This window comes from Myotis brandtii, unplaced genomic scaffold, assembly GCF_000412655.1.
Source record: "Myotis brandtii unplaced genomic scaffold, ASM41265v1 scaffold411, whole genome shotgun sequence".
Lineage (NCBI taxonomy): Eukaryota > Metazoa > Chordata > Mammalia > Chiroptera > Vespertilionidae > Myotis > Myotis brandtii.
This window is the reverse complement of record NW_005365804.1, coordinates 1140653-1150063: the sequence shown is the minus strand read 5'-3', so window position 1 is coordinate 1150063 and position 9411 is coordinate 1140653. Positions and strand designations below refer to the sequence as shown.

Here is a 9411-nt window from a genome sequence, read left to right as displayed (position 1 = left end):
GCCTGGCTGAGACTTGCAGGTCTCCGGTCTCCCCCTGTGATGCCTGCTCTGCCTCTGCTGCAGGACGGTGGCTTCAGCCACACACACTCAGTGGCCAGGGTCATTCTGCCAAGGGCAGTGGTCTTCTTGTGTAGGTGGCTCTACAGGAAGATGGCGCCCCGGGCCTCATGGGTGCTGCTGGCCCCCTGGTGTGGGCTGCATGCTTAGCGTCTCAGAATGCTCCCACTGCCTGGCCGCACGCAGGACCCACGGCGTCTGCTGGGGCATCGCTGGACCCAAGGGTCCAGGGTGGAACCAACAGAGGAAGCAGAAAGGCTTGGTGGGAGGCAGTTCTCCACCTGGGAAGCCTCTGCCTGGACCCGAATCCCAGCGAACGGCACCAGCCATTCACCGTGCGCTGAGGAGCAGGGGACAAAAGGGAAGATGGGCGCCGTGCGTTCTCAGACCCAACCACTTCACGTGTAAGGGAAGCGTGAGCGCTCCTCAGGGTGGGCACGGAGTGGAAACGGAAGACCTCTGTCTGGAATTCCTGGGCGTGGAGTCCCCACAGTGGCTGCTCTCAGGCTCGTTACAAACACATGGCCCAGACCCCACTCCCAGTGAACGTGACTCAGAAGTGGGGTGGGCCCAGGACCTGGCTTTCAGTGAGCCGCCAGGTGGCTCTGATGCAGAGCCAGGCTGGGAGGCCCCCTTATTTGTCAGATGGGCACACAGGGCCTCCGTGAGGACCCTCTGGGTGGGGGTGGCGGAAGCTGGGCCTGGAATCCCGAGGTCAGAACTCCCTTCCCAGCGCTCTCCACTGTCAGCTGGTGCCTCAGTTTGGGGAGTTTCTCCGAAGGGGGAGAGGCTTGCCCTCAGCAGCCGCGGCAGGAAGAGCTGAGACCTCGGGCCCACCTCCACCCCTGCCCATCGTGGCGTGCGTGGCAGTGACAGGCCACAGAAGGGGTTCACGTCGGTTGCTCTGAAGGCAGCCCATCCCTGGAGGGTTTCGGGAAGGATGAGCAGCTGCTTGGCGGGGAGGTTCCCGCATGGGGTGCACACCCCAGAGGCCTCCTCTGCAGCTCCTGTGACCCGGCCTTTCCTCCTGGGACAGAAGAGCGAGGGCAGAAGTCACGCCGGAAGAATGTGGTCCTGCCTGCTTTCCATGGCACAGCCAGAGGGCGAGGGTGGGTCAGCCGGGATCCCATGAAGCCGGCCCACGCAGGGCGGGGCGCGCCACATCCTCTCGGGGCGGGGCAGGATTTTGGAAACCTTGCTGTGGGATGCAGAGCCCATGGGCTGAAGCAGGAGCCAGCAGTCTGCCCCCCTCCCGGCCCTGGACGGGGCAGCGCATGCCAGAGGCCGCCTTAACCAGAAACGCGGTGCTGAGCCCCGGTGGCATGTGACCACCTTGAAGAGAGCTCGCTACCTCCCAGCACCCGTTTCACCTTGGCTCACACCTCAGGATGGCTGGGCTCCTGTCCCTGGCGGCCCCAGCTCTCACGGGGGATCAGTTTCATGCAGACAGTAAATTATAAATCTTTTAAAAAGCAAGACACACGAGGCCAGAACGAGGAGACAAATTTGATTCGTACCAGAGACAAACACGGTTTGCCTGTGGGCTGAGTTGAGCTATGGAGCTGCCTACAGAACCTTGAAAGGTGGGAGTCCTGGGTTCCTGGGGCAGCAGGAGGAGATCTGCCCCCCACCCGAGGTTCTGACCCCAGCATGTCCCCCGTGTCCTCTCAGTTCTCACAGCCTGTCCTCACAGCCACCTCCCTCCAGGGCCACACCTGGCGCACCCTCCACTCGCCCTACTTGGTGGTGGTGGGGGAGGTGCTTTGCCCACCACTGCCCTTTGCCTGATAACTCCCTCCCCCCTTTGCTCTCAAAAACACACTGGGACAAGCCCAGAGCAAAAGCTGGGGGCTGCGATGCATTTCCCAGAGGTTCAGGTAATATCAGAAACGGCCGTCGTCACTCAGGAGGAAAAGAGGGAAATTAGTTGTTAGGGTGGTAGGACCCTGGCTGATTTTCGCCCCAATTTTTAAAATCCGTGTTATTCTTCAGTATTAAAGCCCCCACACAAGCACTACAGCCTTTCTGCACTAGCCGTCTTGTTTGCCTCTCAAGCCACGTCTCTGCTTCTCTTGTTAGTTCTTCGCACGCTCGTGGGACACAAAGCCAACATCTGCAGCCTGGATTTCCACCCCTACGGCGAGTTTGTGGCCTCGGGTTCCCAGGACACCAACATCAAGGTGAGATGCCACTCAGCCCTGTGTCTCCGCTGGCTGGCAGCGGGACGGCATGTCCTGCCTGAGGGGTGGGTTTTCAGCTCCTTGTGGGGGTGTCTTCTCTGTGCCGCAACGTTCACACCCTCCTAGAGAAGGGAGGTGTGACATTTCGGCTTGGAATTCCCAGTTTTATTTATTAAAAAAAATATATATGTTTTTATTGATTTCAGAGAGGAAGGGAGAGGGGGAGAGAGAGAAACAATGATGAGAATAATTGATCAGCTGCCTCCTGCATGCCCCCTACTTGGGACTAAACACACAACCCAGGCATGTGCCCCACCTGGGAATTGAACCATGATCTCCTGGTTCATAGGTCAACGCTCAATCAGAGTCACGCCGGCCAAGCGGAATTCCCAGCTTTAGTGAGCAGTTTCCAGACCTCTGTCATTTTGGGGTGTAATGACTTGGAGGCACCCAGGTCCCTTCTCTGCTCACAGCCACAGCCTGACCTCCGGCCCAGGCTTTAGGCCCCCCACCCTAAGCCCAGCCTTGGTTGTACCTGTGCTGACTGCCCCTCTGCTCCTCTCCCCGCAGCTCTGGGACATCAGGAGGAAAGGCTGTGTCTTCCGGTACAGGGTAAGGAAGGCCCCTCTGTGGTCATTCCACAGCTCCATGCAGGCATCGAGCTTGTGGTGCCCACTGGCAGGGGCTGGAGGGCATTGCCGTCCACCATGGGGGAGAGCGTGAGAAACGTGAATCGAGCAGAGCGGGGTGCTGTGCGTGGTCCACCTGGACCCCCAGCTCTCCACGAATCCCCCAGAACCGTGCTCACCAAACCGCTGTGCTCCGTGCCTGGTTTTACAGACAGGCAGCCGGTGTGGTCGGGGAGGGGTGCCTGTTCATAGTGGTTTGGAAGCACTAAGTTTAACAATTATTTTGAGAGATTTTTATTTTATTATTATTTTATTTTTAGAGGTTTTTAGATCCTTTGACATGAAGAGAGGGCATTTAACTCTAAAAGGAAGCATAAGACTGACCATGCAGTCTTGGTTTCCTGGAGCCCCTGCAGGCCTGGGAGTCCATGGTCCCCCTGGGAAGTGTCCCTCTGTGGCATCTCCTACATGTCTTCCCCTCATTGCCTGCACCCCAGGACGCACTGCTTGTCGAAGGCCGGGGTGGAGTGGGGTGGTAGGGAGGGAAGGTCCTGGGCCAGGCCCCGAGGGTGAGCCCAGTGCTCTGTCCTCCTCAGGGGCACAGCCAGGCCGTGCGGTGTCTCCGGTTCAGCCCCGACGGGAAGTGGTTGGCATCGGCTGCAGATGACCACACAGTGAAGGTAGCTCCCAGTCGGATCCGGGCCCAGGGCTGGGGCCTGGCGGCTGCTGGTCACACTCAGGCTGGTCCCCACCGCCCTCCTTGGGGTTGCTGTCCCAAGCTGTGCGGATGGGAAGGTGGTGTGTGGATAGAGCTTGGGCTGGACCGGAGGGAGAGCGGGCGGCTGTGGTGCCCGGCCTGGTCCTGACCTCCACCCGCCCTGCCCTAGCTCTGGGATCTGACTGCCGGCAAGATGATGTCTGAGTTCCCTGGCCACACGGGGCCCGTCAACGTGGTGGAGTTTCACCCCAACGAGTACCTCCTGGCTTCCGGCAGCTCTGACAGGTGAGAAGGAGAAGCAGGGCCCGTCGCCTGTGACTGCCGCGCCTCACATCTCTGCCTGAGTGTATGTATATCTGTCCCCAATCTGTCTCTGTCCCAGGGTGTCATATGCCTGATGGGCCTCTGCAGGCTGAGTAACTGCCAGCCCAAGATGGGACTTTGGTTCCCGGCCTGTGTCCTGGGCCTTCAAGGGCATGTCCAATCCAAGGCCCATGTTGGCCTCCCACTGTGTCCCCTCCCCCTGCCTGTCCAGGGCCAGCCCTGGCCCAAGGCATTGCTCTTATTGGCCCTGAGGGGTGCTGGGGGGGGGGGGGGGGGGCGGGGGCGCGGGTAATAGGGGGAGAGAAGGCCTGTGTGGAGCCAGGGCTCTGGCTTCCCAGCACAGCCTGGCTGCCTTTGCAGGACCATCCGCTTCTGGGACCTGGAGAAATTCCAGGTGGTGAGCTGCATCGAAGGGGAGCCGGGGCCTGTCAGGTACGCAGGCCACTGGGCGGTGGGCAGCCCTTCCCGGGAATGAGGTGTGGATGCGGATGCGCTTTCCCTCTTGGCTTCTGCTCCTCCTGTCCCGGGCTCCCCTCAGCCTCCCTGGGACCCATGGCCCTCTCTCGCCTGCCCAGGAGCATCCTCTTCAACCCCGACGGCTGCTGCCTGTACAGCGGCTGCCAGGACTCGTTGCGCGTCTACGGCTGGGAGCCCGAGCGCTGCTTTGACGTGGTCCTTGTCAACTGGGGCAAGGTGGCCGACCTGGCCATCTGCAACAACCAGCTGGTGAGACCGCCGCCCGCACCCACCCTCCCTCCGTCTGCCCAGCTGCTCCCACAAGCCCAGCAGGCCCCACTCCCACCGGCCCTGCGGGGATCCTGCCCACCCATCCCCTAGCTGCTGCTCTGCCGCTTCCTGCAGATAGGCGTGGCCTTCGCCCAGAGCAACGTCTCCTCTTATGTGGTGGACCTGACCCGGGTCACCAGGACAGGCACGGTGGCCCAGGACCCCGTGCAGGACAGCCGGCTCCTGACGCAGCAGCCGCCCCTCCCCACCGCCCCCCTGCGGCGCATCTACGAGCGGCCCAGCACAACCTGCAGCAAGCCTCAGAGGTGGGCTCGGGGCTCGCGGGGCACAGGACACGGGTCTGACCCTGGGAAAGCTTTGGGGGACCCAGCCTGGCCTCACTGGCCCGTCCGTCCTCCTCTGGGCACCCGCAGGGTGAAGCAGAACTCTGAGAGCGAGCGCCGCAGCCCCAGCAGCGAGGACGACCGGGACGAGCGGGAGTCTCGTGCGGAGATTCAGAACGCGGAGGACTACAACGAGATCTTCCAGCCCAAGAACAGCATCAGTGAGGCCCGGCTCCCCCCGCCCCCCGTGAACCCTGGCACCCCACCTGTGAAATGATGAGGATGATCCTTTTTGGGGACGGCATCCATGCAGCTCCCTTAGTTCCTAACCCACACACACCGGGCCAGCTCTCTCCCCAGGAACTCTAGGCCCCGGCAGAGCCCTGGCAGCCACTCAGTGTGCTGCCCCCCGGGGCGAATGGGCGGGACTGAGGGTTTGTGGGCCGGGACAGGGTCGCAGGTGTGCAGCTGCATGCCTGGAAACCACCTTCCGTCCCCCAAGTCCTGACAGGGCCCTGGGGACGCAGACAGGAACCCTGGGCAGCTGACACGAGTCCCCAACCCCTCCCCTCTACAGGTCGGACACCACCTCGAAGAAGCGAGCCCTTCCCAGCACCCCCAGAGGATGGTGAGTCAGGGTGGGGCAGAGCTGGCCTCCCAGCTCCTCAGTCCTCTCCCCTCTGAGCCCTTGCCCTCCCCTCTGTGGCACAGATTCAGCCTCTGCCGCTCACTCAAGAGCACCTACTATGTGCCAAGCCCCAGGCTAGTCCTTGGTGGTTGAGCGTGAACAGGGTAGGCAGGTGCTCCTCTCAAGCCCACAGATGAGTCCAGAAACAGGACACGTGCTGTGGAGGAACAAGCTGGGCCCGCTGTAGATGGGGGCCTTGTGGCTCTCAGCCCCTCACCACCAGCGCCCCCGGCACACACATTCCTAGTGAGCTGGCAGATCGCCCCACCCATCGACTCACAGGTCCCATCGACTCACAAGGCTAGATGCCTGCTTTCTGCCAGGCCTGGGATTGGGTAGGTAGAAAGTTGCGGACAGCCCAGCCCCTGCCCTTAGGCCTCCCCAGGACCCACACTGCTGACGTCTCCCTCCCTGCTGCCCGCTGGCTCCTGCCCTGTCCCCCTCGGTTACAAATGCCGTCCAGAGTCCCACCCTGCCTTCTTCCTGACCCAGAAATCTTTTCCTTCTGCCTCCAGACGTGGCCACAGCCAAGGAGGCAGCAAAGCCCAGCCCAGCCATGGACACGCAGTTCCCGGTGCCAAACGTATGTCTGGGTAGAGGGCGTGTGTGAGACTCAGAGGGGCTGGAGCCCTGAACCAGGGTGAGGGGCCTCCCATCTGGGGGGTAGAGAGGGAGCCCTCAGGCTGGCTGTCCGCTGAGCCTCAGACCCCTCCAGCTCGAGGTCCCACCCTGGTCCCAGGTCGTCACTTCCACCCCCGCACCCAAGGCTGAGCCTGCCATCATCCCTGCCACCCGGAACGAGCCCATCGGGCTGAAGGCCTCCGACTTCCTGCCTGTGAGTGTGGGCCCAGCCCAGGGTGGGTGGAGGCCCATGGGCGAGGGCAGAGCTTCGCTGCCAGCATCTGGGCCTGTCCCACAGGCTGTGAAGATCCCCCAGCAGACAGAGCTGGTCGACGAGGATGCCATGTCGCAAATCCGCAAAGGCCACGACACCATGTGCGTGGTGCTCACCAGTCGCCACAAGAACTTGGACACCGTGAGGGCCGTGTGGACCACGGGCGACATCAAGGCAAGCGCCTGCCCCTGCCCTGGGCTTAGGGCAGAACCAAGAAGAGGGCCACAGGAACTGGCCGGTGGGGGGTAGGCAGCCCGTCACCACACTGTGGTTGACTTGATCTCTTCCATCCTCATCACAAGCTGCCATTTATTGCACACCTATCCCTGGGCCTGGCCTGTGCTGATCCTCTCAGGTGGCTTTATCACTGTCCCACAATAAGGCCCATCACACACACCACACCCGGCAGGGGCCCTCTCCCTGTCCTGACAGGCGCTCTGTTTGCACAGACGTCGGTGGACTCGGCCGTAGCCATCAATGACCTGTCGGTGGTGGTGGACCTCCTTAACATCGTCAACCAGAAAGCGTAAGTGGCTGCAGGGGGTGAGTGGGCGGAGCGGGCAGGGCTGGGTGCTGAGGGCACCTGTCCCGGCCTCTCCCCAGCTCCCTGTGGAAGCTGGACCTGTGCACCACGGTCTTGCCGCAGATCGAGAAGCTCCTGCAGAGCAAGTATGAGAGGTACGCAGAGAAGCCCCGCCTCCTCACAGCAGGGAGGGGCAGGGGCTTGGGCAGACCCCCAGGGGGTGCCCACGGGAGGTGGCTGTGCTGCCCACTGCAAGTTCCAGAGGCCAAGGTGGAAACAAGCCTGTGCTGCCTCTCATCCTCTGCCCCTGTCTTTGTGTACTTGCTGTCCGTCTGTGGCTCCATCCATCCGCCTGCCTCTGCAGCTATGTCCAGACGGGCTGCACCTCCCTGAAGCTGATCCTACAGCGCTTTCTGCCCCTCATCACTGACATCCTGGCAGCCCCGCCCTCTGTGGGTGTCGACATCAGCCGGGAAGAGAGGTGAGGGGCCAGGCAGTGTGCCTGTGTTGGGGCAGGGGTGCCAGGCCAGCTGAGGGCACACAGCCCACTGTTGATGGCCCTGCTGCTACAGCTTATACAGGAGGTCACTGCCTGGGACAAAACCCCAACTCAGGAGGGAGGGTGGGGTGAGCCAAAGCTTGGGTTCCTCCATAGCCTGGCTCTGCCCTGAGCCCGGGTGTCAGCTGGCATGGCCTGGGAGCGGGGCGGGAGTGGTTAGTGCTGCCCCTCTGCCCACAGGCTGCACAAGTGCCGGCTCTGCTATAAGCAGCTCAAGAGCATCAGCGGCCTCGTCAGGAGCAAGTCGGGCCTGAGCGGCCGCCACGGCAGTGCCTTCCGGGAGCTGCACCTGCTCATGGCCAGTTTGGACTGAGGAACCCAATGGGTCGGGGCACCAGGCAACCCTCGGGGCCTGGCCTCCACCCCCACTCCTGTTACCTGTGCACCCACCGGCCCATGAGCTTCTGCCCTGTGGCCATCCTGGAGGCGGCGGCGCTGGCCCACTGGCCACCTCCACAGCCCTGAACTCAGACAACTTCTGTCCAGCTATGGCTGCCCAGCTTTGCCCAATTCTTGCTTCTTGGGGCAGCCAGCCAAGCCCTGGGGCTGCTGCTGTAATTTATAAGACAAATTTTATTAAATTTGTAACTATTCCCTGGTTTTCTTGCCCGAAGGGGCATCGCTGGCCACAGGGCTCTCCCAGGTGCAGGATTGCAGGCAGAGGCTTGCACCCGGCTGTGTGGCCAGCAGGGGGCAGCAGAGTGCCAGGCCAACAGGAAAGGGCTGATTCAGACTTATTCTGGGGGAGGTAAATTGGAGACAGCAAGTCTTCCCCCATGGCTGGGAGACAGGTGAGAGGCGGCCCCCCCATCCTCTGTCTCAGCCACACTCCCAGCTGTCCTGTGGATGCCTCCAAGCCGACAGCTGCAGGATGCCAGGACCCCACCTCACAGACACGGCCACCACTGTGCTACCCCAGAGCCCAGCCTGCTCCCCGTCCCTGGAGGCCTTCAGAGACAGGACTGGACGAGCCGTCCCCCATCCTCCCCTGAGGGCTCTGAACACACCTCACTCCCTGCAGCACCCCCAGTGCTGGTGGCCAGGACGAGCGACCCGACCCAGTGGGTTCAGCCCCAGTCGGAGGGAGGACCCCACTGAGCACAGGCTCCCTCAAGGCTGGGACCAAATTTAGGCCAACACACCCCATGGCGGGGGCGGGGGGGGGGTGTTTCCTGTAAGCCCTGGGCGAGGATGCGCTCACCTGTGGCCAGCTCACTCACTCGGACAAGGCCAGGGCCCAGCCATGGTTGTGCCGAGCCGTGGAGGAGCCTGCATGTCCCACCTGTAAGACGGGGGTGGCGACACTGTTGATGGGTCAGTCATGACGAGGGGAGGGGGGCACCGGCCCTACCCTTCGTGGATGTTCAGGCCACGCGACCCTTACTCGGGCAGGTGTGGGGCTGTGGGCGACCCACCAGCAGCACCAGCTGACGCCCTGCTCCTGGGGCTCACAAGACCTGTTCTTCAGACCACACGTGTGTAAAAAGGCTTTTATTTTAATATTAAAAATGGCTAAGCTTCCAAAAGTTCTTAAATAGGCTTTCAGAGGAGCAAATGTCAGGAGGCCAGTGAGCAAGGAGCGAGCCTGGTGCCAGGCGGATGGGGGAGCAGCAGAGTCCCCGCCCCCTGGCCTCCTGCCAGCCATAAATAACCCGGCCGCCCGGCAGGCAGGCCGCGCTATGTACACAACGAACACTACCCATGCCCGGTGCGGGCCCTGGGAGGACTGCCCCCAGGTGCCCGCCACCCAGCCCGGCCCAGGGCTCCT

The 9411-nt window shown here is 62.3% G+C and overlaps 1 protein-coding gene across 2 annotated transcripts in view; it reads left to right on the top strand.

Moving 5' to 3' along the window:
• Nucleotides 1-8236, top strand: part of KATNB1 (katanin p80 (WD repeat containing) subunit B 1) — a 36002-nt gene extending 27766 nt beyond the window's left edge. Inside the window, exons 5-20 of one of the 2 annotated variants that reach the window (XM_005873508.2) lie at nt 2137-2237; nt 2808-2849; nt 3463-3546; nt 3754-3869; nt 4269-4340; nt 4484-4634; nt 4770-4960; nt 5069-5199; nt 5556-5606; nt 6182-6249; nt 6382-6501; nt 6586-6735; nt 7011-7087; nt 7165-7239; nt 7449-7565; nt 7824-8236. In XM_005873508.2, coding sequence (XP_005873570.1) covers nt 2137-2237; nt 2808-2849; nt 3463-3546; nt 3754-3869; nt 4269-4340; nt 4484-4634; nt 4770-4960; nt 5069-5199; nt 5556-5606; nt 6182-6249; nt 6382-6501; nt 6586-6735; nt 7011-7087; nt 7165-7239; nt 7449-7565; nt 7824-7956 — 1679 coding nt within the window. In that variant the 3' untranslated portion in view covers nt 7957-8236. The remainder of the gene's footprint in view (nt 1-2136; nt 2238-2807; nt 2850-3462; nt 3547-3753; nt 3870-4268; nt 4341-4483; nt 4635-4769; nt 4961-5068; nt 5200-5555; nt 5607-6181; nt 6250-6381; nt 6502-6585; nt 6736-7010; nt 7088-7164; nt 7240-7448; nt 7566-7823) is intronic. The other variant, XM_014545545.1, reaches the window with a different exon arrangement.
• The last annotated feature ends 1175 nt before the right edge of the window (nt 8237-9411 follow it).